General features: G+C 64.6%; 9 protein-coding genes across 9 annotated transcripts; 3 read left to right on the top strand and 6 right to left on the bottom strand.

The window, feature by feature from the left end:
• Positions 1–2394: 2394 nt before the first annotated feature.
• Positions 2395–2984, bottom strand: PFL1_00181 (uncharacterized protein; the record flags this gene model as incomplete). The annotated part of the gene is made up of 2 exons (XM_007877678.1): positions 2395–2789; positions 2903–2984. The coding sequence occupies 2 exons, from the start codon at positions 2982–2984 to the stop codon at positions 2395–2397; spliced, it is 477 nt and encodes a 158-aa protein (XP_007875869.1).
• A 680-nt stretch (positions 2985–3664) lies between these two features.
• PFL1_00180 (uncharacterized protein) lies at positions 3665–5937 on the bottom strand (the record flags this gene model as incomplete). Its single annotated transcript, XM_007877677.1, has 3 exons — positions 3665–4669; positions 4761–5486; positions 5581–5937. 3 exons carry the CDS (start codon positions 5935–5937, stop codon positions 3665–3667), a joined length of 2088 nt encoding a protein of 695 aa, XP_007875868.1.
• Positions 5938–7300: 1363 nt separating this feature from the next.
• On the top strand, positions 7301–8059 carry PFL1_00179 (uncharacterized protein; the record flags this gene model as incomplete). Its single annotated transcript, XM_007877676.1, has 2 exons — positions 7301–7675; positions 7781–8059. 2 exons carry the CDS (start codon positions 7301–7303, stop codon positions 8057–8059), a joined length of 654 nt encoding a protein of 217 aa, XP_007875867.1.
• A 984-nt stretch (positions 8060–9043) lies between these two features.
• PFL1_00178 (uncharacterized protein) lies at positions 9044–10633 on the top strand (the record flags this gene model as incomplete). Its single annotated transcript, XM_007877675.1, has 1 exon — positions 9044–10633. One exon carries the CDS (start codon positions 9044–9046, stop codon positions 10631–10633), a length of 1590 nt encoding a protein of 529 aa, XP_007875866.1.
• A 149-nt stretch (positions 10634–10782) lies between these two features.
• Positions 10783–11939, bottom strand: PFL1_00177 (uncharacterized protein; the record flags this gene model as incomplete). Its single annotated transcript, XM_007877674.1, has 2 exons — positions 10783–11195; positions 11312–11939. 2 exons carry the CDS (start codon positions 11937–11939, stop codon positions 10783–10785), a joined length of 1041 nt encoding a protein of 346 aa, XP_007875865.1.
• Positions 11940–12538: 599 nt separating this feature from the next.
• PFL1_00176 (uncharacterized protein) lies at positions 12539–14222 on the top strand (the record flags this gene model as incomplete). Its single annotated transcript, XM_007877673.1, has 4 exons — positions 12539–13549; positions 13641–13763; positions 13883–13990; positions 14106–14222. The coding sequence occupies 4 exons, from the start codon at positions 12539–12541 to the stop codon at positions 14220–14222; spliced, it is 1359 nt and encodes a 452-aa protein (XP_007875864.1).
• A 482-nt stretch (positions 14223–14704) lies between these two features.
• On the bottom strand, positions 14705–16480 carry PFL1_00175 (uncharacterized protein; the record flags this gene model as incomplete). The annotated part of the gene is made up of 1 exon (XM_007877672.1): positions 14705–16480. The coding sequence occupies one exon, from the start codon at positions 16478–16480 to the stop codon at positions 14705–14707; it is 1776 nt and encodes a 591-aa protein (XP_007875863.1).
• A 2884-nt stretch (positions 16481–19364) lies between these two features.
• PFL1_00174 (uncharacterized protein) lies at positions 19365–21347 on the bottom strand (the record flags this gene model as incomplete). The annotated part of the gene is made up of 1 exon (XM_007877671.1): positions 19365–21347. One exon carries the CDS (start codon positions 21345–21347, stop codon positions 19365–19367), a length of 1983 nt encoding a protein of 660 aa, XP_007875862.1.
• A 2666-nt stretch (positions 21348–24013) lies between these two features.
• Positions 24014–26890, bottom strand: PFL1_00173 (uncharacterized protein; the record flags this gene model as incomplete). The annotated part of the gene is made up of 1 exon (XM_007877670.1): positions 24014–26890. The coding sequence occupies one exon, from the start codon at positions 26888–26890 to the stop codon at positions 24014–24016; it is 2877 nt and encodes a 958-aa protein (XP_007875861.1).
• Positions 26891–27016: the final 126 nt, after the last annotated feature.

The raw sequence follows: 27016 nt of genomic DNA, 5'->3' as shown, positions 1-27016 counted from the left end.
GGGCGAGATGCAAACGAGCGAGCGAGACGAGAGGTCACACACCCAACCCTGCCCAACTTACCGTACCGCCGCGCCCTCAAAGGTGTACGGCCCTCGAGGGCGTCGATACCTAGGTAAGGCTGAGGTGGTCCTTGAATAGAACTAGCCGAACTCAGCTCGCAGCTCGTCCCTCGTCCCTCGTCTCTCCCTCTCTTCCCCGACCGACCCCCCTCTCTCTCGGCGCTCTTCGATCCAAATCGCTCCTGGCAGACACACAAAATGTACGAGAGAAAGAGACACGGGCCCGCTCGGTCCCATGGTGGTGAGATTTGGCTTCATCATGGCATCGTCACCTCTCGAGCCTAAGCCATGCAGCTAGCGTCACCCGACCTGAGCCACCGCTGTAACACCTGGGCGTCGGGACGACTGATGTCGATGTCGCCGTCGCCGCCTGGCTCGTCGAGGATCCGGCTGCGCTGCGACGGCTGCACAAAGGGGGCTGCCATCGGCTGGGGGGTCGAAGCAGGGAGAGGCGGGTCGGGAGACGCCCTGCTCATCTGCGGCTCTGCACTCGACTGCTCTGGCTGAGATTCTGGCTGCCTGCGGCCTGGCTGTGGGATCTGCGGCTGTCATGCTCTGCTGCGACCGGTGCATTTCAGCAGCGAAAATCGCAAATGGAGCAACGACCAGCAGCAGCAAGAGCAGCAGCAGCAGCGCAGACAGGCAGAGCTAGAAAAGCAGATGGAGCGAGCGGGGGCGCAGAGGCCCCGCCCGGTGCCCGGAGACAGGTCTCGGGGTCCAAGGCTCAGGCAGGCCAAGCAAGGCGCGCGCTGAGCCCGCCTCCTGTCGGTCCGACCTCCCGCGGGTTGCACCCGTTTGACCAGCCATCCCCGAACAACAAAGTGCAACGTCGCCAGGCAGCGCCACGATACGGGCGCTCGTACGCGGCACGACAGCCGAATAGACTCTACCCGGCTGTCGAGACCAGGCCGAGCGGGTGATGGCTTCAACAGATGCTCATCCCTCTGTCGCAGGGGAGGCAAGGCGGCACGTCGCCTTCCTCGTCGTCGTCGTCGTTCCCGCCCGGCCAGGCAGCGCATGCCTCTGGTCTCCTGGCCTCTGCCTGGGGTCGGCTGCCTGAACCGAGGCAGGACGCCGATCTGGGGAAGGGCGGGAAACAAAGCACGCGCCCGCGCGTCTGGTCGATGGGCTGCGTCAAAAGGTAGGCCAGCAGCCCTCGCGTGCTGCAGCTGCCTGCCCGTCCCTCAATTTCAAACGGCGGGGCAGGCCAGCCGACTGACCGTCGGTCGGTCTCGCTCCAACCGCAGCCCGGCAGCTGGCTGGTCAAGTGCAGATTTCAGGTCTGCATGCATGCAAGAGAAAGCTTCTCGTGCAGCCCGCTTTCTGAAATCCGACTCTGGACGAGCGAGCGCCTCGCCCGAATTGCCTCACTTCCACGGCTTTCGAGCTCCGTTTGTTTTCCAATTCAAGATGGCCGAGCGAGCAAAGAGGCGACGCCCTCGGTCGGGTCCGAGCGAGTCGCTCCTAAACTGCTGCGGTCACATTCCGGTGTTCGTCGGGCGGGACGTCACGCACTGCGGTGCTGACCCCCATCGAAAGCCCTACTGTAGCTAGATCTGATCAGAAGCGCACCAAGCCACGCGCACAACCATGGCGTCCAACGAGATCCAGCGGGACAGGACGGTAACTGATGCGAAATTCAACAGATTGACCTGACGGACTTCGCACCAGCACACGATTCAACATCGACCCCATCCATTGCGAACGTCGCGCGATGGTGGTCAGACTGATCAACAGGGGACGAGCTCATGAGCTCATCACGAGCCTAAGACTGGCCCGACTGTGAGCTGCTGTCGGCGTATCGCCTTTCGCAGTAGTCATGCATCGACGCCTCTTCTTGTATCGACTTTGTGCGCCGCAGACATGATATAACTGCGGGCAGCGCCACGGAGGGCGTCGTGCTCACCGTCACTTTCTTCGCGTGCACTCGGAAGAGCAGCCGTTCGGACCCATCCGCCGCCGCGCCATGTCGGGCGTATTGGTGTGCAGGTCCGCGTATCGGGGCTCGCTCCCGCAGATGAAGGGTCGAGAACGGCCCGGACAGGACAGATCAAACGTCGGTCCGACACGCGCTCGACCTGGAGAGAATCGGAAAGGTCCCGGCTTTGAGAGAAGGATCCAATGATACAGCAGGGAGAAATCGAGGGCCCGACAGCGAAGATGGTATGTATGTACAGGCGGCAACGGCGCGTCCCGATCTGAAGACGCCACCGGCCGGATTCCGAGGGGGCCGCTCGACGAAAGGAATGATACAGCAGGTCGCTCGTCATCGTCGTCGTCGTGGCGGGTTCAGAGAACTGCCAGGGTGGGAAAATGATATCTTGGAGGGCGTTCCTAGACCTTGTTCTCGTGGTTCGAGGGCTGGTAGGCCGGTGGCGGGGGTCCGACGGGGGGAGCGTAGAAGCCGGCATCGCCCGTCTCTGCGCGGCTGGCATCGGCGGGCGGCATGCCGGGCGGGGGTGCGTAGCTGCCGCCGTGGCCCTGGTTGGGCGACTGGGCGTACGGGCTGGCCTGCGGGTTGTTGCCGTAGTAGGACTGCTGCTGCGGATAGCCTTGTTGCTGATAGGTTTGCTGCGGATAGCCGCCGTAGGCGCCAGCACCGGCGCCGCCTGAGTTGACGGTGCTCATGGCGTGCTGGTGTTGGGTGGCGAAACGCCTCTGCCTAGCGCGTCGGGTAAGCGCGCCGACAACAAGACAGAGTGCGATGACTCCCACGGCCACGGCGATGCCTGCAGTGCGAGGGCGTTAAGGAGGATGAGAGGGCAGTGCCGGGCTGTCAGATGGGTCGCATGGCGGGACGACGTAGCTACGAGTCTAGGGTGCAAAGAGGTTCACTACTCACCGATGCCGATGCGAGCGCCGCGGCTGAGGCCTGTGTCGCACCTCCGTCGGTAGAATCCGTAGCCGCAGTACTGAGTCGACATGCTGCTCGAAGCGTGGGTGGCGTCTTGGCTGGAAGGGTGCAGTCTAGGCGGGCGCTGGTGCTGCAGGCGGGGTCGGGATTGATCTCTCTTGCAAGAATACCGTTGAAGCTGAGGATGTCTCTTGGTTGATGATGGTGGTGGTGGTGGCGGGAAGGGAACGAGGCCACGGCGACTTGCTCATGAACCAGTCCTCGGTTCTCACGAGAGAAGTCAGGCCAGACCAGGTCAGTCGAAGCGATGCCGGCCACTGGCATCCTCTGGGCGTGCGTACGTACGTGGAGGCTACCGTAGGTGGAGCCGGCCGGCCTGCCTCTCTGCTGCCTGTCAGCGTTTGCTTGGCAAGCCGCCGCTTGCTTGCCGGCCAAACGGGGCTTGGCACGCGGCAGGGCTACCGCTCGCTAGCCCTAGGGCCCTGACCACTTTCGTTCCACCTGCCGCATCGGATGCCCGGCCTAGCCTGCCCCAAACGCCGCCTGGGCCCTCGCGCTCATGACGTAACCTCCAGCAGCGCTTGGCACAGCCGCACAGCCCTTCGCTGCTTGATCGGATCGGGCCGCCTCCTTTGCTCGGATCGGGAGAAAGCCAAGGGGGGGCCTCGCACACACTCTTCCACAGACTCAGCAACAGGCCGGGGACAACTTCGTTCCGTTACAGCAGCCGCCGCTGCCGCTGTCGAGGCATCACAGCCGGCTCTTAAACACCCTCGAGTCGGCCTGCTCGCCCACCTTGCCCAGCAGGTGCCGCTCAATGTATGGGTTGACAAAGATCTGGTCCGGGTCGTAGGCGTCGCGCGTGGCCAGAAAGTCGCCCCAGTGCGGGTAGAGCTGCGCCAGCTCGGCGGGCGAGCACGTGTGCGCCTTGGCCCAGTGCGGCCGCCCGGCATAGTGGCGCATCAGCGTCTCGAACTTGGCAAACAGCCGGCGGTAGCGCACCGGCCGGTTGTACGGGCGGTACTGGACCAGACCAATGTAGCACGTCTTGCGCCCCTGGGCGTGGCTCAGCCAGACGCCGTCGCCGTCGGTGAAGCGGATCTCGATGGGGAAGTGGATGCGCTCGCCCTCGTTGTTGGCCTCCTCCTCGTCGAGCCAGTCGCGCATCGCCCGGATCACGGCAGCCGCCCGCGAAAACGGAATCGCCCACTCGTCGGTGTACTGCGGGAAGAGGCAGTCCATGTTGAAGATCCGGTCCGAGCGACCCACCACCGCCGACACGGGATGGTGGCCGCCAAGCGGCTGCGGCGCCGGCGGGTCCAGCGCAAACGTCTGTCCGAGGCCCGTCGACGACGACGACGCACGGGGAGCGCCGCCTCCGACGGCCTCGGTCGTCCAGCCAACGCTCGCCGCGCCAGCATCGAGGTCCAGTCCCCGCCCGAGCTCCTTGACGAGCTCCGCAGCGCTGTTCTGCGCCGAGCTTGCGCCGTCCGACTCGTCCTGCTGACGAGCGTTCGTGTTCGCTCTCGGCAGCACCGCGGGTGCCTCGGTCGTCGCTGAAACCTTGGCCCTCGGCTGCTCGCCTGCCTCGACAGCCTTGGGCATCGTCGGGTGGGTGAGGTAGTGGATCCATCGCACAGCCGTCGGCGTCAGGCGGCCATCGAAGCGTCCAAGGTAGAGCAGAAGCTCAGTCAGGCGGTGACCGATGAGCGACGCCTTCAGCCTGGTCGGAAGCGATGGAGCTGGTGTGGCGGGCTGTGCAAAGGGGACAGAAGGGCAAGTCTCATCTCGTCAGCCGGCCGGTGAGGCAGCGTGGAAAACGTCGCAACGCATTCGGCGCTCTCACCTCTGTCGAGCGGTTGGCCTGCAGCATGGTGATCATGCCCACCTGCGGGAACCACATCAGCCTGACGTGCTGCGCCGAGTCGACGACCGCCTCGAGCTTGGCCTGGGCGGCCCTTGTAGCCTCGTCATCTTCAGGATCGGAGCGGGACAGTCGGTCCGCCGCGGCGTAGGCGTCGGCCGGCAGCGGGTAGATGTGCGAGGGATCTGCGCTTCTGTACGCCGGCAGATACTCTGGGCGGACGGGAGGCAGCTTCTTGCCCTGAAAGAGGAGCTTGCCTACCGCACCCGAGTTCTTCGAGCCGGCGGCGGTGGCAGGGAACCCATTCTTGGGTCCGAATATCGTGTCAAAGGGAACCTCCTCCGAGTACTGCTTGAGGTTGAACGCCTTCTCAACCCGCAGTGTGACAGTGGTAATCAGGCCCGTCGTACCAAGTCCGCATAGACTTGCGTTGAAGAGCTCGGGCAGCTCGTCGCGGCTGCAGGTGAGGTGGACCGTCCCCTGGCCGACAGGGCACAGGATCGTGAGGCGCTCGACGTAGGCGGACACGATAGGGAACGCGATGCCGGTTCCGTGGGTGGCGGTCGAGACCAGCCCGCCAATGGTCTGCTCCGAGATGGAGCCGACGTTGCACATGGCGAGCCGAGGGCTGGCGGCGTCAAGGGCCTCGTGGATGTCCGAGATGTAGGTTCCTGCCAGCGCAGTGACCGATGGTGCCGCGGAATCGATCTGCCTCGGAGCAAAAGGAAGTGCCAGCGAGCATTAGCACTGTACGAGAGCGTGCGAGAAGACGCTGCGTCCTCGTCGGGTCGGACCGACTCACCGAAAGGATGCCGCTGAGGCCCTCCATGCGCATCGCCCAGGCCTTGGTGAGCTGAAGATCGCTCGGGCTGTGTGAGCGTCCAATGGGTCGCAGCTGTACGCCCTCTCTCCGTGCCAGCTCGACAATCGCAGCGCATTGGGCTATCGTCGTGGGGGCAAAGACGCGAGCGGGCTTGCAGGAAAAGGAGCGGCCCCAGTTGGAGAAGGATGCCTTGGGAGACGAGGCGGGCACCACGGTTGCGGCGACGAGCTGCTGGAGCGTCTCGGTCGATTGCTGGGCGAAGCCTGGATCTAGGTGGGTGGCTCCAGCCGCCGTAGCCGAAGACGGCGAAGAAGCTGAGCGGGATGAGCTTGCCATGTTGTGGGTTGCCGCGTCGCCGTGCGAAGTCGTGGTGGCGGGTGGCGCCATGCGTGCTTGTTTGTGGATGAGATGTCGTCGCCTTTGCGAGTGTGAGCCTGCTTGAGAGTGGATGCGCTGCTGAAGGAGGTTTGCGTGGTGGAAGGAGGATAAGCAAGGAGCTGAATCGATAGAAGGAGGACCAGGGTGGATTAAGGTTGCAGAACGCGGCCGCCGTCGGAAGCAACGAGCGAGGTGGCTGACCAGGCTGGGCAGGCAGCTGGCTGCTGCGCCTGCTCTTACGAGATCCACATCGTCTGTCGATCTTGGGCAGGACCCTGGCTCGCCCCTGCCTGCTGGCCTGCTGCCTGGCCTTTGCTGGCCGCCAGAAGAAATTTGCGTAAGCGCGCTGCAGCCCGCAGCGAACACAGCCCGAAGCCCACGCACGCTTGCACGCACGTTTTGGCGAACCCTGGCGTTGCGGCACACCTCCACCCGGCCGAGCTGACCAAGGCTTACGTGGCCAGTGGCCCCATCGGAATCTGATAACAGCGGACCGCCGAATCACGTCATCCAGCTGCCAGCGATCTTCCTTCTTTCGGAACCGAGAAAAGACCCTTATCGCCGTGACGGTGCGGGGAAGGCCAGGGCCCAACCTGCAGCTGATTGGCTCGAGATATCGCTGGGCGCGTGGCACGGCACGGCACGGCACGGATGGCTGGCACAGACCCCGGCCTCGACCATCACTTGACCTGCTGCCTCTGATGCTCTCCGCCAACCGCGCCACCTTTGCCCGTCTGACGTCGCGCGTACCTGCGCCATAGCGCAACGGCCCCGCGAAGCGCGAGCAGAAGCTGGTCCTGTAGGGGAAGGCCCCAGGAGAAAGCAAGCCCAGGCAGGGACGCTGCCGTTGCACGAGCAGGCGCCAAGAAGGCCGCGAGGACGCCGTCGTCGGCCACTTGGTCGGCCCGAATTGGATTCTTTTTTCGCCTCGCCTCGCCAGGCCGTCCGTGCCTTGCCCCATCGCCTTTCACGACCGCGCGGGCGAATGAGGTGGCTGGCTTGGCCTGGCCTGCTGGCCTGCAGCCCGTTGCTTCCTTCGGATCACGTCGTCGTCGTCGTCTGCCCGCCCTGCTTGACTGCTGACTGACCCCACATTGCCGTCCGTCGTCGCTTCCCTCTTGACCACCACCGCCCGCAACCGTCTCCTCTTTCGTCCCTCTCCTCGCCTCGCCTTGCTGTCAGCTCGTCCATCCCCGGTCACACCTACGTCGCTCGCTCGAGACAGGCAACAGACACCTTCGCGCCATCTCACAGCACCACCCACGACACGACTTCAAAGATGGTCATGACCGCGGCGCTTCTCCGTGGCCGTGGCGCCAGCATGGTGGCCAGCACCAGCGCCTGTATCCTCTCGTCGCCCGCCCTCCCGCGAGCCTTTGCCACGTCGGCTCCCTCTCGCCTTGCCTCGGTCGCCGGAAGCAAATCGAGCGGCTCTTCGCTCGGTCCCTGGGCTGAGCCTCTGTCGGCCCCTCGCCTCAACCGCTACCTCGTCGTCGCCGAAGACTACCCCGACGCCAGCGCCAACGCCCGAAGGCTCGAGGTGCGCGAGAGGCACCTCGAGCACGCGCAGAAGGGCAAGCAGGCCGGAAGGATCGAGCTCGGCGGCGCACTGCTCAAGCGCGACTTCCATGAGCTCGACGAGGAGCTTGGACCAGGCGTTTACATGGGCGGCAGCGTGCTCGTCGTGCTTGGCGAGGTGAGTGCAGCGGCGGCCAGGGGAAAGCGGTGAATCTAGGTCATCATGGCAAACGCAGGCTGACCACAACTGACCGCGTCCCCGTCACAACTCGTCTTGCTGCAGAGCATCGCCGACGTGCGAGCCCGTGTCATGGAGGACGAGTATGTCAAGGCACAGGTGTGGGACGCCTCGAGGCTCAAGATCTTCCCCTTCCTCCAGGCGCCCCTGCGGACCCCGGCTCCCGAGGCGTCCGAGGCGGTTGCTGAGCAGGACCAGCCCGAGAACCGCAACGTGAGCCTGGGACAGCTGAGGCAGGACATGGCGTCTGGCAAGGGCCACACGATGGTGACGCTCGGTGCGCTGAGGAAGATGCACAAGAGGGCCGGCCCGGTGACCAACTGAGGCCGCGGGCCGCTCAGCCACGCCAGCATCCCGTTCCGTTTCCGTTCTCGGCGCCATTTCGAGCGTACTCTGGTCTGATCTCGACCCGCGATTCCGCACGACTGTGCGATGATGCTCTGACGACTCGTCGACGCCCACGACTTTGATCGGTCTGCTATCCGTTCCGCCGTGACGCACACCCTCGTTCGGTCTCGTTCCCGTTGCGAAATGGTTGCCGCCCGCTCGACGCTCTCCGATTCCCAAAAGGCAAAGGCCACGCAGCCTGTCGCTGCCACCATATGAAATACCGACGTCGTTGGATACCCTCTAGCTCTCGACACCCAGGGTTGCGCGGCGCGGATGTGGGTGCGGTGTCGAGCTTGTGTGCAGCCTATCTCTATCTCATTCTTTCACTCTTGCCCATGTCCGATCGGCGCGCTTGGATGGCGGCCATGCTTTAGGTTCGAAGGCTCCTGTCTACCGACGCCCCGATGGGGACCTTGTGCTGCGGCTGCGCGAGCAGAGGGAGAGGCAGGCCGACAGACGAGGAAGGGCGTGGCTGGTGGCGCCCAGGAGCCCAAAGGCTGGCTGGCGCGGATGCCATCCGATGAACTCTGGCGGATGGCAGTTCATCGGATGGCGACCCGGTCATCGTCGGCGTTGCCTCGACGGTGATGCAGCAGCAGGTTGGGCTGGATTTGGCAGCGCAGGGATGGGGGTTTGAGGATGGAGCCGAGAAGAAAGCCTTGAGGTCAACGGCGGCGGCCAAAAAGCCGGACTGACCGGCGGCCTTTGGCCCCAACACCTCCACCACGACTCGGGCAGCGGCGTTTGGCGGCGCGGAGGTAAGAGGACACCGAGGAGGAAGCCTCTTCCTCGATGGCCACGCCTTGTTGGCACCTCCGAGCACTACCTCCGCCCCAGAAAAGAGAGTAAAGAGTAGTACCACCTCGTCGTGCCAAACAACGACGTCCTGCTCGCCATATAAGCCCCCTCTCCAGGGACATGCTCCGTCGTACTGCTCGCTGGCCACCCTTGACCACACCCGTCTGCCTCACCACCACCACTTGCTACACGCCTACTCGCAGCCGCATCCTGCCCCCCCTGACCTCGTCTCCGTCCCCTCGTCACGCCCTCAACCGCCTCCTCTCCACCGCCCCGCAAACCCCTTCCGTCACCATGTCCAACACGAGCGGCACAAAGGTGGCCAGCCTGCCCAATGGCGAAATGGCCGCCTCCAACTTTGTCTCTGGCTTGACGCAGCCCGACACCCACGGACCCATCTCGGCCCTCGCCCTCGACAACTTTGCCGCCGTCCGCACCGGTCACCCGCCCCCGGGCACGTTGCCGGACGCCATCCTGCCCGAGGGCGTCGACAACCCCCGCCTCTTCACCTCGGTCACGCTGCCCTTCGTCGAGCAGCGGTACAAGAACCGCGTCATCGTCTCGCCCATGTGCCAGTACTCTGCCAACAACGGCATGCCCTCGCCCTACCACATCGCCCACCTCGGCTCCTTTGCGCTGCACGGCGTGGGCAACATCATGGTCGAGGCATCGGGCGTCGTCCCCGAGGGCAGGATCACGCCACAGTGCCTCGGCATCTGGTCCGAGGCCCACCGCGACGCCCACCGCGCCCTCGTCGCCTCGCTCAAGTCCTTCACCGACGGCCTCGCCGTGGGCATCCAGCTGGCCCACGCCGGCCGCAAGGCGTCGACCTGGTCACCCTTCCACCGCGGCGACAAGAAGTTCAAGAACTACGTCACCGAAGCCGAGGGAGGGTGGCCCGAACGCGTCGTCGGGCCCTCGGCCATCGCCTACGACGAGGGCCACATCACGCCCAAGGCCCTCACCGTCGACGAGATCCGCGAGCTGCAGGCGCGCTTCCTCCAGTCGGCGCGCTGGGCCTTTGAGGCCGGCTACGACTACGTCGAGCTGCACGGCGCCCACGGCTACCTCTTCCACAACTTCCTTAGCCCGCTCAGCAACCAGCGCACCGACGAGTACGGCGGCTCGTTCGAGGGGCGCACCAAGTTCCTCGTCGACACGGCGCGCCAGATCCGCGCCGAGTTTCCGGACAAGGGGCTGTGGGTGCGCATCTCCTCGACCGACTTTGCAGACGAGGCGGGCAAGGGTGACAGCTGGACCGTCGACCAGTCGGTCCGTCTGGCCCTGATCCTCAATGACCTCCACGTAGACCTGATCGACGTCTCGGGAGGCGGCCTGGTGCCCTTCCAGAAGATCAATGTCGGCCCGGGCTACCAGCTGTTCGGCGCGCGCGCCATCCGAAATGCCCTCGTCGAAAAGGCCGGCAGCGGCGGCGGCGCCGGACGAGAAGAGGCAAAGAGGATGCTCGTCGGCGCCGTCGGCATGATGGAGGGCTCGCCCGACGCCGACAACGCCCATGACCCGTCAGTGACGGGCACGCTGGCGGAAAAGTCGCTGCGCGAGGGCGACTCGGACGTCATCCTGCTCGCGCGTGGGATGATGGCCAACCCAAAGTGGGCAGAGGACGCCGCCGTCGCCCTCACGGGCATCCGATGCGCGGGCAACCCGCAGTACCACCGCGTCCACCCGGCCAAGCGCCCGCAGCACTAGAGTAACTAGACGGTCACGGCGAGCGAGTGTCCCCCCATCTCCCTTGCTAGATGCTCGAATCCGCACATCTGCTTGCCATTGTTTCTCTTCTTCTATGCGACGAGCGGCGACCCCAGAGATCTACGTAAGTACACCTCAACCTCTAGCGCTCAGAGCTTGTTCTTGCCCCTGGGCGGGTGCTCTGGGTCGGCGCGGATGCGGACAATGGCCTTGCCCCACGTCTTGCGGTCGCCGAGGTCCTTGAGGCCCTGAGGCATGCTCTCGAGGCCCTCGTAGATGTGCTCAAAGACAGTGGGCGTGATCTTCTTCTGGGCAAACATGGCCATGAGGCCTTCCCACGTCTCTGGGATCTTGTCGACCTCGTTTTTGCTGTAGGCGCCCCAGTGGCAGCCCGTGACGGCGATGTTCTTGAGCAGGATGAGGTTGGCGGGGATCTTTTCAATCGTACCCGCCGCAAAGCCAACGACAATCAGGCGGCCGTTCCAGGCAATGACCTTGAGCGAGGGGATAATCATGCCGACGGGGTCGTAGACGACGTCGACGCCGTGGCCCTCGGTGATCTCTGCCGGGGCGAGGGTCGGAAAGGGGGAACCGGGAGCGATTCAGCGAGCGCCTCATCGGCCAGCAGGGACTCGAGGCCGGCAGTCGGCCATAGCGGCCCCTAACAGCCATACTCACGCTTGACCTGCTTCTGCCAGTCGTTGTCGCGGTAGCTGATTGCGTAGTCTGCGCCTCCGACTTCCTTGCAAACCTTGAGCTTGTCGGGGCTGCCGGCGGTGGCGATGACCTTTGCGCCCATGGCCTTTGCGATCTGGATGGCGCAGATGCCGACGCCGCCTGCGCCCGCGTGGACGAGGACCCACTCTCCCGGCTGCACGTCTGCGCGGAACTTGAGAGCGGCGTACGAGGTGGGCCAGGTGACAAAGAGGCCCGAGGCGGCCTCGAGCGACATGCCGTCGGGGACGACCATGAGCTGCCAGAAGTCGGCCTTTGCCTTTTCGCCGTAGGCGCCCTGGACTGCGCCAAAGACGCGCGTCTTTCCGGGGACAAAGTCGCAGCCCTCGGGGATGGGCGAGTCCTTGGAGATGATGCCAGCCATTTCGACGCCGGGCACGTAGGGGTGCGGGGTCTTGTTCTGGTACTTGCCCTGGACGGCGAGGATGTCGAAAAAGTTGAGGGCGGCCGAGTGGACGTCGACGAGGACCTGGGTGGAGCCGGGGTCGCACTTTGGCTCGGGGACGTCGCTCGAGAGCGTCGAGGGCAGCTCCGAGGGGTGGATGTCCTTGTGAAGGTAAAAGGCACGCATGGTGGGCAGGGGTCGGTCGGGGGATGAGGGTGGTGGTGGTGGCGGCGGTGGTGGCGGTGGTGGCGGTGATGCAGCAAGTGGTATCTAGAAGGTGGTGCGAAGGAGGAAGCGGTGCTGGCGGTGGTGGTGACAAGGGACGGCGGGCGAGGTGTTGGTTGCCAGGGTCGAGGTGGGTCAAGAAGAGGCGGGAGGCCGCGCAGTCCGAGTGTGGGGTAAGTTCCAGCCAGAAGGAGGGCCTAGGCGGGCGCCCTTGGGTCGGCCGCGGGTGGCGCGGGTAGCCGGCCTGGGCTCGGCTTCTACCGAGATTCTGAGCCGGGTGGACCGGACCAAGGCGCAGCAGAGACTCGGCCGAAAGAGCCAGCCAGGCCAATCAGCACGTGTCAAAGTGGAGGCGCCCACGCGCTGCTCCGTGCGCCCAGCGTCAGCCTGGCAGCACTTTTTGACTGCCTGGCCTTCTGGCCTGCCCGTGCCAAGCCCAAGCCCTGGTTGCCGCATTTCTTCTCGTTCCGATTTCCTCCCTTCCTTCGCTCCCTCATCGTCCCGTCGATTGCCCTCCCTCGCTGCGTAGTCTTGCCTCTCGATAGCCACCGCGAACTCCCATGTCGGCCCTCGCTCATCTAGCCAGCCGCAACACCGAAAAGTATCCCGACCTCATCGAGGGAGGCAACCGCATCCTACAACTCCCGGACGGCACCCCTTTTGCCGTTGATGTCATCGTCTCGCACGCACCTGCTGGACAGGTCGGATACGACATCCAGGGGGGAGACCTCAACGCAGATCTAGTCAGCCTCAAGATCATGCGCCACCACCCGTCCAAGCCGCTCTCGAACGACGACGACGACGACGACGACCACGATGAGGAGCACGACTTTCTCGACTACGCAAAGGCCGTCTTTGAGCTGGCACCCCCCTGCCCTCCGTACCCCAACCCGGCCTCCGAGCCAGACGACAACACCCTCGCCACACGATCAAAGCGCTTCGCATACGCCAACCTCCACAAGGCGAGCCACCTCAACGCCGCCAAGGTCTGGTCCTTCATCTACGCCTTCTTCCAGCTGTGGCCAGCGCAGGAATACTTCAGTCTCTGCACGCTGGACCTCAAACCGGGTGTCGTCGCGCATCTCGTTGACAGCGGGCTCGCCACCGTGCACCCGCTCTTCAAGAGCGCCGACGGAGGCAAGCTCGACTACCTCCTCGTCTCGCGCGCCGCATTCTGGCAGGGTCGTGGCCTGACCGCCAACCTGGCGCACTGGGTCCTGCCCAAGGCCGCCCCCTTGGCCCGCTCCAAGCTCCTCTCGTCCAACGCCTCACTCGGATCCCTGCCTCCCACCAAACCATCGCCCGAGGACGGCCCGCTCTACTCGCGCTACATCCCCGACCTCCAGCAAACGCTCACCTTCCGCGTCGTCTCATCCAAGAATGCGCGCGACATTGACCTCATCACCCAGTGGCACGACTCGGACCGCGTCAACGAGGGCTGGAGGCAGCGCGGCTCGAGGGAGGACCAGCTCAAGGACGTCCAGAAGATGGAGGCCAACCCGTACAGCCTTGGCCTGATCGGAGAGTGGGATGGCGAGCCCTGGGGCTATGTCGAGGTGTACTACGCAAAGGTGGGCAAAGGTCTGGCGATCGACTCGTGACACATTGTCAAGTTCGCTCACCGCCCGTCCTTGTACCTCTTCCTCGCCACTGACCACACAGCAAAGTAACCTCAGGGACCAGTACGATGCCTCGATCCGCGACCGAGGCTTCCATGCGCTCGTGGGCAACGAAAAGTTCAGGGGCCCGCACCGCGTTCGCTCCTGGATGGGCAGTCTTGTGCACGTGCGTCGTCATGCCCGCTGCACCGCCGCCGCGCGCCCTTCGAAGCCGTCTAGCTGATTGCCCCCCTTTTCCTCCCATCCCTCTCTCGTCATTCCGTCGCTGTCCTCAACGCTCTGCAGCTCATGTTCTTGCTGGACCCGCAGACCGACCTCTGCGTCTCCGAACCGCGCCTGAGCAACACCAAGATGGTCGAGTACGAATGCATGGTGGGCGGACACGTCGAAAAGGTGTGTCTCTTTCGCCCGAGTCGAGTCGAGTCCGAGTCGAGCTGTCTCAACGATCGATGCTGTGTGCTGATATCGGTGCTGCTCTTGGATGGACGATTGACGGGACGCAACGCAGTTCATCGACTTTCCGCACAAGCGCGCCGCCCTCGTCTTTTTCCCGCGCCACCGCTTCTTCCAGCTCTGCCCGCTCCAGCCTCTACCCGAACACCTCCGCTCCCCCGTGAGCAAGTAGACGTCCCTCGCAGCTTGCGCCCCATAGATGCCATCCGCCGGGAACAGAAAACACGGACTTGCAAACCAATGCGCGGAGTAGGTTGTGCGTCTCTAGGCTTTGTCTTGCATTTCTCGTCAGGATGGTCGTGAGATCATCGAGAGCGTCGAGCAGCTAAAACGTGTCTGCGACGTGGAGGATGCGTGCGAGCGTGACTCGGGTTTTGGGCTATTGTACAGATGCAGCGGGCGAGAGAAGAGGAGAGAGAGAGAGCGTGGTGAAGGGGTATTGACAACGAGATGCCTTTGGCTCTGTCTTGCTGTGGCCCACACGGGGGGCGAGACCGCGCGGCAGGGGGACCAAAGGATGGATGAAGGAGGATGGGGCTGTATGTACGTCGGAGGGATGCTGATGCAGTGAGGCTGGGAAGAGGAGGCAAATTGTCCATCGATGCGTGGCAACCCCTGGCTGGCTGGCGTCGGCGCCGAGCCGGGCCGGGCCCTCTAGGGATGCCCGACGCTGCTGTGGTTGCAGCTCGAGTTGACGTTGGTGATGGCGCCGTCGCCGGGCATGACGTCGGCGTGGGAGGTGTACTGCCTCAGCAGCTCCGGGTCGTCTGCGACATCGCCGTCGTAGCCCGAAGCCTCGTTGGGCTCGGCGACGGGGCTAGGCTTGCCATCGGGCCCGGGCTGCGAGGTGCCGCGCAGCTGCTCCAGGAAGGCGGCCGCCTCGGACGAGTACTTGCACTTGGCGCGGATCTTTGCTCCGTACTTTGCAAACACAAAGGGGAAGGGGAGGCAGATGAGGGCGAGGAAGCCGGCGATGGCCGGGCCCCAGTGGATGCCGTTGGCGCCGCCGATCTGGTACATGTTCTTGGTGAAGAGCGGGAAGGCGAAACCAAAGAGGGATCGGATCACCGAGTTGGCGGCGAGGACCGAGGCGGCGTAGATGAGGTAGCTGTCGGTGAGGTAGTTCATGAGCGAGAGGAAGATGAGGACCATGCCGAAGCCGAACGGCGCCGAGCCAATGATGGGCGCGATCCAGTGGATGCTGGGCGAGTCGGTGGCGGCAAAGATGGCGAGGCCGACGACAATGGCAACGGCTCCCACCATGCACGAGGGCAGGCGGACCTCGGGAGGGGCGACGCCGCCGAGCGACTTGGCGATGCGGACGTAGCGCGGGTTCTCGTAAAAGACGATGTAGCCGACGGCGATGATCATGCCGACCAGGACGCCGCAGAAGGCGAGACCGCCGATGCCCGGGCTCCAGCCGCGCTCCTGCTGGAAGACGATGGGGAAGGCACCGAAGAGCGAGTAGAGGATGCCGTAGACGATGGCAACGTAGATGGAGAGGATGAGGACAATGGGCTCGTGGAAAAGGAGCAGCCAGGGACGGCTGAGGGCGACCGAGAACATCGTCTTGAGGCGCAGGTCCTTGCCCTTGTCGAGCTTGCAGATGTAGTGCTTGCCGGTGACCTTGGACAGCCTCTGGGCGCGCTTGCGGAGGAGGTAAGGCGCGTAGGTCTCGGGCAGGGTCAAGATGCCGACGGCCGTGACGACGGCGGCAAAGATGGCGACGTAGCCCAGCACCCACTTCCAGCCGCCGGACTCGCCGAGGAAGCCGCCGGTGATGGGGCCGAGGGCAGGGCCGAGGAAGGGCGCCGCCGCGAAGAGGGCCATGGCGAGGCCGCGCTGGTTGGCGCTGAACATGTCGGCCAGGGTGCCGCCCGAGTTGACGAGGGGCGACGCGCCAAACAGGCCCGAGAGGAAGCGGAAGACGAGGAGCGACTCAATGTTGGGCGATGCGACGGCGACGCCCTGCCAGAGGGTGTACATGAGGTTGGCGAAGATGAAGAGGTTGCGTCGGCCGAGAACCTCGGAGAGAGGAGCCCAGATGAGCGGGCCAAAGGCGAAGCCAAGGACGAAGAGCGAGACGCCGAGGGTGATGATGAGCTGGTCGACCTGGAACGTCTCGCGGAGCGAGATGGCGGCGCCCGTGTACGCGCTCGACGAGAGCGAGACGCAGAGCGTGGCGATGGCGACCTGGACCGTGATGATCCACTTGTAGGTCTGCGAGTAGGTCATGGGGTTCTCTGGGTCGTTGGGGAGCCACTCGACCATGAACGGGTCCTCCTGGGTGCCCGATCCGGCGTACTTGTGGTCGAGGATCTCGGAGAAGGGCGTCGACCTGACGCGGTAGGGGCGCTTTCGCAGCGTGTGCTGGTTGGGGTTGACGGCCGTGGCCGATGACCCGGTGTCGACCTTTTCGAGATGCGACATGGCGGAGGTGGGGGGTCGGTGGGCGAGTTGCGACGCGAACGGCGAGGGAGGGGTAGGCGCCTAGGATACGGTGAGGTAGCGAATGGATACGGGGAGAGGGAATGGCGACCGGATGGTTGCCAAGCCAGCGACCACTTTATACTCTGCCGATCATCACGGCCAGAGAAAGAGCAAGAGAGGCGTGCGCGGGCAAATGGCAGCAGGGGGGGTGGGTGAGTGAGTAAGAGAGTTTGGCTCAAAAGACAGCGGACCGCAGGACCGAAGAGAGCCGACAGTGTGGGCCCATCTTGGGCGGGCGCAGGCAGGCCAGGGGACCCCTGCGACGGAGCTAAGCACGACGAAGGCAGGCAGGCATCTGTCGGGGCGGAGGCCATCACGTCGGCCAGGATGCGCAGCCGCCACCAAAGCCAACGCCAGAACGTTTTCGACCAGCGCACAAAGGGAGGGGGAGGGGGGAGAGGGGGAGAGGGGGCGAGGCAGGCGGGAAGGCAGCAAGCCCCCTCGTCAAGTTTGCCGTTGCCCAACTGCACCGGCACGGCGCTGCTCCGGCTCAAAGGAAAAGCCGAGCGAGTTGGCGTCGCGTAATTTTCCCTAGCCCTGCCTGGCTCCCGTCCCCAAGCGCCCGCGCCGGCCTCTTTGCTGGCAGCAAGCAAAGCATCAATGTCGACGCCTGCCTGGACACAGAGAGTATCCCTAGCCTCGCTCCCGACACCCCTCCGTATCTCCGTTGGCAGAAAGAGTACTCTGTCCCATGCTGGGCCAGGACCATGCTGCTGAGAGCCACAGCGTGCAAGCGTCGCTCTCGTCGTCAAGGGGGGGACGGGCGCGATCCAAATCCTTCGCCTAGCCATCGGCTGGCCCGAATTTGCAGCATCAGCCTTAAGCTTCCCCTTGCGGCGCAGGCTGTCCGACTCGGGAGACGCAAGGGGGGGCCGGGCGGATCAGCCGTCGACCGACCAAATCCGAAACGTCAATCGCCGCGGATGTCCACGCTGAGCGGGCGGCATGCCCGAGTGCCTGAACTTGCGTCACCTTGTTCCGCATGTGCGTCAGCCGCGTCGGGTGAACCGTTGGTCCGCACCAACCCAGCCGGCGGGGCGGTCACCTCGCCATTGCTCGCCATCACCCTCGACGCCATGGAGGCACCATGGTACGTTCGGTCTGCTCGCCGCCACCACGTCGAGCGTCGCTGGCATCGATAGGCTTCTTGTCATCTCCTATAGCCGGTGTTGGTTCAGGGCACGTGGAAGGCTGTCATCGCCGGGCTGCATTCAGGAACCGTCACTGTCCCGAGTGCATCGTCCTCTCTCCATACCTGCTGGCCAAGGCCCGACTGGGTGATGTTGCTGTCACAATACCAAACCAGACGCCCGACGCCGTGTCGAGCATTTGGGTCAGCATTCCAGCGGCCGCCGTCGCGTGGCGTACTGACGCTGCGATGCCATTCGCTCGTCGAGCGCGCCTTTCCGGTGTCTTCGTAGACATCGGCGCGATCTCAGGCGGCAGCCGCCGCACTGCTGCTGCTGGCTGAGCCTTCTCTTGCCGCTTGGCTTGCTTGCTTGCCTGCTTTCCGGCGGGTGGTCCCTGAGCTGCATGATCATCCCTGCAGCAAGCAAGGCTCGGAGCGTTCCGATACGGCGGAGCGATACGTACCTACGTACGATGGAGCCGCGAGAAAACCGAAAGATGCTGCTTGCGTCTGAGCCCGAGCCTCCACCAGCCTGCTCCCAACGGCAACGACTACCGCTATCATACCTGTCATGTGCTCCTTGCCACCTCCACAAAGGAGGGCTGGCATGTAGTCTTAGAGTGGAGGATGGCGAGGGGAGACCAAGGGAGGTGGAGGTGGACAGGCCGTGGTGATGCTCCTCGTGCTCGTCGAATGCGGCCCACCGTGTGGCCTGAGGCTAGGCCGGCTGGTGTCAGCAGCCCCTTGCCAGCACGGGCTGGCCCAGCGCGGTCCTCCACGCCAGGCAGGCAGGCCAGCCCGACGCATGCAAAATTTTCCGACTCGGACTTTTTTTTTCTCGGCGTCCGGCTAAATCGACGGACCGGCCCGACCCGCGGGACTGCACAGCTCGACGAATCTTCGAGGATCTTCGTGCAGCATGCAAGCAAGCTGGGCAGGGGCGTTTGCGCGTGGCGCGCCTCGTGGCGACGCAATGGCGGTGGCGTACCGGCCCGAATCCTATCCACTAGTAGTTGTCCACCGAGCCAACCAGACGGCGATCTCTGCATGCTGCGATGTTTGGATGATTCGGCCGACGATCCATGGAGCCACGAAGCCACGTACCTGCGGTAACTTCCGTTAGCTGCACAGCTTCAGCTTGGCATCGACGACAAAGGCCGCCTGGAATACGGAAGTCGGTCACGGTCCAAGCTCCGGCTCGAGGGGCGTTGCTCTCCCGGACCCTCAACGACACAGAGTAGCGTGGAAGTTGCCACAGCCACATCTGTGGCAGCGCCTGTCCGACTCGGTCTGGCCACCAAGGCGTCGGCCCGGACGTGTCCGCGCCTCCGGTCAACGCGCAGCCTCGAGTTGAGTGCTCGGATGGAACCTGCTCTCCTCGACCTTGTCCATCTCTTCTCGCTTTGCGCTCATCAGGCACGACCTACAAGCTCAACATATCTCGCCCACGTCTGCTCCGGACTACAGTAGCCCGGGTCGTTCGCCGCCGTTCCGATCTCTCGTGTAGGTGATGGTGGCACCAATCGAGCAGCCGCGTGCGAGGTCCACGTCAATTGGTCGCTCCTCCTCGACAAGGTCGTCTACCGCAAGTCTACAGGTGAGTGCCTCTCATCCGCTAACAGTACAGTGGCACGTGTGCAAACGGACGAGCCTAGAATGGCGATCCAAAATGAATGAATATTGGGGCAACTGCGACTACGACAAGCCGAGACGATGGTGCCCGTGGTACTGATGAAGATGAGGCTCGTAGTCGTGGAAGGTGTGGCAGCGCTGCTCCGCCTCGAACGCCGGGGGCTGCACCTCCTCGTCCTCGTCGACAAACTCGGTCTCGGTGATCCCGAGCGCGATGCTGGCGTAGTCCAGCGAGATCTCCCCATCGTAAGCTGCCAAAGCAGGTGCGTCGCCGGCCATCGCACGGCGCTCGTCGACGCCGCCGCGGCCCGAAGACCTGTTCGATGAAGACCGTGAGACCGTCTCGAGCCTCTCGGTGTCGGTGAAGCTATTGAACTGGTACGGATGCGGGATCCGCGTGGGTGTTGGCGGCAGCTCCTTCGTTGCGGCCGTTGCCCTCTCGGCCCACGAGGTGAGCCCGCGAATAGCTTCGTTATAGTCCTGCGAGGCGGCGGTCGCGGCCGGCTCCTCGAAGGTCTTGCTCGGAGCATTGTGCTGGACCAGCGTGTCCATCCACCACTCCTCGAGGTCCGGGGTGGGCGCGCGGTACCTGGTGCCCCAGACACCGGACGTGTCCTCGTCGTCGCTCTCTGCATCCTTGTCGGTGCCGACGAGCGTCTTGGCCAGGTTGCGCAGCTTGCCGCCAAACGTCTGGCTCACGGTGCGGAAGGTGCTCGAGCGCGAACGCCGGATCTCGGGCCGCTGTGGCGTCGGTGTGACGAGCAGGTTGCTGGCCGAGGCGACGGGCTGCAGGTTGCGGGTGCCCGAAGGCCCTGGTGCAGTGCGCGGCCTGCTGCCCGCGGGCGCCGCAGTCGATCTGCTCCTCATCCTCGCCCCTTCTCCTTGCGTCTCTCCATGTCCGAGGTAGTCCTCAGCCTCTCCGTAAGGGAAGGGGACCCGTCCTAGAGGTGTTGCGGATCCCGGCGTCCTCGGCATGGGCGTCAGAGGCGTGATGGGCGATGGCAGGGCGGGACATTCGCGCGAGGAGCGGTTGGACTGTAGCTGTCCCTCGGCAAGCCCACGCGACGAGCGCGACGAGAGCGAGGCGGTGCGAGGGCGGACTGCGGCTTGGCGCGACGGTCCAGCCTCGGCGCTGCCTGCCTTGTTGGCGGCGTACGGGTCGGGCAACGGCAAGCGCGGAGGTGGCGTGGCTCTCGGACGTGCCGAGAGACGACGGGCCTGTGCATCGGTGGTCTTTGAACGAGGCTCGTCCATGGTAAGAGACCGTGGCGGGGCCGGGGCGGGATCGAAGCCTAAAGAAGACGCCAGCCTCGGCGACGAGGTGCGCTGGGGCGGCGTCGAGCCGCTCGAAGACTTCCTAGACCGCGAGCTCAGGGGCTCTCCAATGGTCATATTGCCAAGACTAATCAAACGGTGGTGCGAGGAAGAGGTCGAGAACTGGCTGTCGGTCGATGCGGATCGCTGCAAGGCATCGCTAGTATGGGGCCGCCGCCGGGGAGGCGAGGTCCGAATCGGTGAGCTGCGAGATGGATATTGAGAAGAGCTGGTGCCGTGGTAAGGCACTGTCCTTCCGTCCCTAGGGATTGATGGCCCGGGCGCATTGTCCTCGCTATCCTCGGCGAGGATGCCGAGCCTGCTCGAACCCGATGGCACTTCGATGCCCGTCTTGATGTTGCGCGCAGCGGCAGTCGCATTCGTCTGGGGAGGCTTGGAGATGGCCTCGGGCTCGAGGGCATTTCGTGTAGGAGGAAGCGGGAACAGGCCGCAGTCGAGGTTGAGGTCGGATTCGTACGACCTGCTGAGCGTCATATCGGACCCGCTCTGGAGCAGCACGAGCCTCTTGGGTTCGAAGGCGGGGATCGGCGGTCGCGGCGCGGTCGAAGGGAAGATGGCATAGGCGATCGAAGGAGGTGTGTCGACGTCGGTGAACTGGCTAGAGCTGCGGTCCGAACCGTCCATGCTGTAGTGGGGATCGGTCGACGCCCGGCTCCAGTCCTCGAGACACTGGGCCAATGTCGGGGAGCGGAAGCCTGAGACGGGCCTCATACCGGCAAGGTCGACTGGATAGTGAAAGGCGGGGTGTGGGTGGTGGATGGGTAGCGTGGAACAGGCGGGATCCGGTCTGCCTCTGTGCCAGTCGTACTCTTATAACCCCAGGGGAATGCGGGGTGGACCAGCTGACGTTGATGGTCGGCGGTGGCTGGGAGGCCACGAGGAGCGTTGGTGAGAGCTTCTTGTGCTGGAGCAGGTCACGCTCCTGCCTGAATCCTGTCTGGTGACAAGAACAAGCCTCAGGGTCAGGTAGACAGGATGGGAAAAGTGCAACGGTGTGATGGCGGGGACGGTGGGGATGGTGGGGATGGTGGGGATGGTGGGGACGGCTGCGAGGTCGAAGTTGTTCAAGGGAGACCCGACGAGCGGCAACAAGCGGTCCATGTCGCCACGTACATATGCCTGTTGAGCTCCGAACGGCCCGTAACCGCACGGCGCTGTACTCTACTGTACAGTAGCCGCCGTACAGTCCGACCTACGCATCTGCGGGGAGCGTCGTACCGGTCAAGAAATCATTCTGGGGCTCTGCCATGACCATCGCCAACAGACGATCGATGGGAGGGCAATGGAGCCCGAGGAAGAGCCGAAGGAAGAAGTGCGAGTGCGGTCGAAGGGCTTCCGAACCGAGCGCCTGGGAAGGAAGACTCGCCAGGCGGGCATGAAGGCGGAGCAGGCCGGGGAGGGGAGCGCTGAAGAGGACGACGAGAGGAGGGCCAGTAGTGAGATGCGGAATTGATGAGGTCCGGCAGAGCCAAGCCCTCGGCGTTCCGTATGGAAATAGAATCCGGCCGAGGCTGCAGGACCGAGGCCGCGGGTCTCACGATGGACCTGGCCTGGCCTGGCCTGCCAGCCTGGTTACAGCCGTCGTCGCCGCCGTCGAAGCCCGTTTGGCTTTCATGCTTGGAGCCCTTTGTGTCGCGAGTCGAGCCGTGGTGGAACAAAGTGCCAGATGTCCCTCTCGATGTCGAGGTCCTGGAGGGTAGCGGTAGGTTTCGCTGCCATGCGGCTGATGCCTGTTTGCAACTCAGGAACCGTCGAAGCAGGAAGCTTTGATAGAGGACGGCATCGTGTCGATGTCGCGTCTTGAATGGAAGAAAGGGAGGGGCAAGCAAGGCGATGTGGGTCTCTGCGTCCGCTGCTGCTGCTGCAATCGAAGGGATGCGGTGGCAGCGCGCGTAAAAGGGCACCCTCGATTGGCGGTTCCTGCGTACTGCCGCACAGGCATCCACCGTCGATGCAGGTCAAGGTACGTAGGCAGGCGGGCAGAGAGAAGGCGGATGGCCTGGTTGGACGTCTGACCCGCACAAACCGCTCGGTGAATGCAGTCTCGCCATGAGGACAATGGAAGGACTTTGAAACCGGAGCGTGGCCGCCGCGCCTTGACGAGCCGCCTGGCCTGGCCGGTCGTCGACGAGATGCTGTGGGAAGCCAGGGTAGTTAGGGTAGGGTTCGGGGAGGTCCAAGGTCAAACGCACGAGTGTCCCGACTCAGGGTCCTGTCTCGTCTCGACGGCCGTTCCCTTGACTCGGAGACTCGTTGGCCGCGCCGCCACCGAAACGGGGTTCAGCCAGCCAGCCGCCTGGCCTGGCCTGCCTCCCGAACGCGACATTCACCGACGGCCTGCCACACTTCGACTAGCGGGGCGGGCCAGGGCGGGACGCACGACAAGCCTGCCTGCTCGCCACGATCCTGAGCGACCGCAGCAGCCTCGGCCTGGCGATGGGGGCTTCGTGGACCATGCGTGGCCCGAGAACTGAAATAGAGCTCAAAGATTTCGCAAGCAGGGCGGGCCAGGCTGCCGCCCTGCACGCGTGGGCAGGCCGACATGTATGTATGTAGGCAGGCGGTAGGAGTAGTTGGCCGACGACTCCGCCGCGCCGCTGCCCGTTCAATCAATCCAATCGATGGCGCGGCAGCAGGCCACGACAACGTCGCGCTCGACGAGTCCGAATTCCTGGAGTGCAGCTGCGAGCACCTCGATATGAAAACACGTCGTGCAGGCCCTCGTAGACTCCGCTTCGGTCGTCGCGCACAGCCTCTCGCTCGAGGCGATGCCCGCCCCATCCTTTCGATTTCGCCCGACCATCTCTCGCCCGGAGAGGCCGCAGACCTGGGAAAGACCGGGCATGCTCTCCGGCCAGGGCTTGCCTACGTAAGTCTGCCTGTCGGTCCTTCGCTCGACTTTCACCCGTGCGTGGCCTTTCGGCGCTCACATGGACGGACAGCAACTTGCTGCGACAGCGCCGACAGCTCGTCCGACAGCCGAGCCGCGCTGCATCCACGGTCATCGTGCCTCGGCCTTTGCACCCTCTCCCCTCGACCCGGCCCCGAAAGACCGGATAGGGAGCGATATACCTTCGAAGTGTCACATTGCGACCATCGGGCTGTTCTGCAGCGAGGGCTCGTTCGCTGGGGAACTCGCAGCAAGCTATCGACGGTGCGAAGAACTCGCGCGAGAGAGATCATACCGCCGAGCTCGTCCTGCGATGACATGGTATGGTATGGGTGAGAGGTGTGGTATGCGCCCCGAAGCGCCATCAGCAAGAAGATATGGTCTGGCTGTCGATGCTGCAGCGGCTCGGTCGGCGTGCGGTTCCGCGGCAGAGTGGGGGGGGTGCGCCGAACTGGGCGCAATCGGAACGTATGGAAGGATGCCGATCCTAGGCCCGCGCAAGGATATCGTCAAGCACGCCGGACCACTCGTTTGATCCGAGGATCTCGTTGAGGATCGACTCAATCGACTGGTGGTCCTGCGGCGTGGCCGCCTGGGCCGCATCGGCGCTGGGCATGGGGAAGAGCTTGGCAATCTGATCCTCTGCCATCCAATCGACGCCGGCATCTTGCGAGAACAGGTCGACTCCTCCCGGCATCCCGGCAAAGCTTTGAGGCGGCGGCAGGGGAGATTTCCTCGTCGTCGACGGCCCGAGGTACTGCGCGTAGGTGTCGAGCTGCCCGCCGCCCATCGCGGGGTCATCGAAGGGATACGCTCGTGGCCACGGTTCGGCCAGTGCGCCGCCGTTCTGGCCCGCCTCGAAGAGGGATGCGGTGAGGCTGGGAGCCACGACCTGGGTGGTGGGCGCGAGCGTCCCCGTGACGGGGGGCAAGGGCCCATGTCGAGAGTGGAGTCCGCTTGCCGCAAACGTGGTCATGTTGAGACGATAGTTGAGGTCTCCCTCGTCGAGCGGGCCGGGATGGTTCTTGAGCGGGTCTTGGAGTACCAGCCCGACGCCCTTGGCCCGCGGGGGCAGGCCGCAGCATCCGACGTCTTCGGCTCCCAAGCTCATCGGCGCATTCTGCGCGGCGCACCGCTTGCTAAAGACGGTCCACATCGTCAAGACCTCGAGCATCCCCTTGATGATAAAGGCGCCCGTCGCGGGGATGCTGCCGTTCTCGACGGTGCCCTGCGAGTCGACCGACTCGAGCCCCCGGATGACGGCCTGGAAGGCCGACTGCCACGACTCGGACCGAGCGGGCAGCTTGCGCCACGCCTTGATGACCTTGGCGTGCATCTCGACAGCGGTCAATGCGGCCTCGAAGGCGTAGCCGACCACATTGACCATGGGTACCGGCAGCCTCTGATTTGAGCGGCCCTCGGACGCGTTGCTGAGGGGTGAGCTCGACGTGGCAGACGCCGTGGTGGCGCCTCGCGAAAGCACGGGCGTGTCGAGTTCGGCGTAGTCGCGCTGCGTCAGCTTGGCGGTGGTCCGGAGCACCGACTCGGCCGCATCCAGCCTTCGTTCGGCGTGGACGGCCAGGAACTGAAATGTGACCGGGTTGAGCTGCTTCTCCCTCATAAGGCGCATCATGGCCGCCACCCTCGTTGCCGGGTCCGGCTCGATGCCAAGGGTCTTCAGGCAACCCAGACCTGTGATGGTGAGGTCCAGGTTGGCGGCCTCGACTGCGAGCCAGTCGGCGATCAGGGCCGAGCTGGGATCGCTCTCGGGTAGCTCGCGCGCCCTCTCCGCTTCGATGGCCGCAAAGTCGTTACGCCACTGTCGCTGGATGGCGTCGACAAGGTGGACGCGCTCATGGTCGTCGAGGGTGTTCGGGATTGCTTTGATCTCGCCCATGCTGACCATGGCCCGCTCCAGCAGGATGCCGCGCATGATGACGCCGACGGTGCCCGCGTCCCGCTTGCTCAAGGGGGACCCGCCGCTCGCGTGCAGAGGCAGACCGGGCATCCCATATGCGCTTGCGTAGCCATCGGAAGGCGGGGCGCGGGGCAGCAAGGATCGCATCCAGTTGGCGTCGGCAAAGTTGCCGCTGACGGATTCGAACAGCTCATCGTCGCCTAGCGTGAAGCAGGTATGCCAGGCCTTGATGCTCAGCCACTCAACGGCTCTTCTCGACGTGTCCAGACTGTCGATGTTGCCGGATGATGAGCCTGCAATCGGTGGCTGCGGTGCGCCACCTCCAAGGGCTAGTCGGTCGATGCGGAGCGAGCGGGCGAGACGCTCGGCGACGGTCATGAGGCCATCGGTCCTGATGCGATTCTTGGAGGGACCGGCGAGCACCGACACGTCGATGGGGAAGATGGCGAGCAGCTCGAGCGCCTCGAGCGCTCTTGCCTCGCGAGGCGCCGAGAGCATGACCCTTCCGAGGTCGCGGACGACGAGGCGGGCCACGCTGAAACGCAGCACGTCGTCCTCGGGGGTGCGCGGCAGGTGCTGCAGGGCTACGAGATAGAGGGCGGCCTCGAGCAGCTGCGAGGCGACAGACTGATGGCCCCCCTGATTGGCCTGGCGGATCGACTGCGCGTTCGAGAGATGCGGCATCCACAGCGTGAGGTGCTCCTCGCACCATTCGGACAGAATCGCGCTCTTGTCATCGTCGACCACATCGCGGATGTCGGCCTCGGCGCCGAACTCTTCCGAGATGAGCCGCGAGGTTCGGCTGGCGAAGCCGCGCTGCCGAGGGATGAGCTCCGTGAGCAGGGTGTAGGGTCGGCTGCGGATCGAGTACTTTTCCCAGCCGTCGATGTCGAGGGGCTGCGAGGCCGACATGCCCGAGATGGACCGGATGGCCTTGACGTGGCGGACCTCTGCTTCCAGTGCGGTGGGCGAGCCCGGGTCCATGCCAGATGGAGACGGGGTCCGAGAGACGAGTCGGGGTCGCGAGAGGCGTCTGTCGCGGTCACGGCTACGGGCGTCGTCTGCTGTCCCGAGGCCCTCGGCTTCGTCGCCTCCAGCGAGGCTGATCCTCTTGGCTCTGATGGTCAGCTCGCCAGTGGTCGCGGCGCGGTCGAGGGTGGGCCGCGCTGGTGTTTCGTGGGTGCCCTTGGACTCTGTAAGTTTCCTGCCGCGCTTCTTGTTGGAGTCGTCGACGATGCACGAGATCTGCAGAGTCTTGCAACGATGGCATGCCAGGTGGTCTGCGAGCGGACCGGGACCGGAGGGCACCGTGAGATCTGGCAGCTCGCACCTCGCCTTGCGTTGCTGGCACATCTGGCAGGAGCGCCGCGCATGGGTGCGACGGGGGCGCTTGCGGATGGCAGGCGCCTCGCTGCCTTCGCCTCCGCCTCCGTGCTCTTCGGACATCTGGGGCAGGGGCAGCCGCCGGGCCCGGTCGATGTGGTTGGGCGCGTGTATGCTGGCCGGGGTCAGGGTGGGCAGGGTGCTCTGCACGGACGGAAGGTCGGTGTTGAGCCTAGGGCGAGGACGGAT

The sequence above is a fragment of the Pseudozyma flocculosa genome (genome assembly GCF_000417875.1).
Source record: "Pseudozyma flocculosa PF-1 unplaced genomic scaffold scaffold00001, whole genome shotgun sequence".
Classification (NCBI taxonomy): Eukaryota; Fungi; Basidiomycota; class Ustilaginomycetes; order Ustilaginales; family Ustilaginaceae; genus Pseudozyma; species Pseudozyma flocculosa.
Note: the sequence above shows the minus strand (reverse complement) of the source record. Positions and strands in the feature narration are given on the sequence as shown.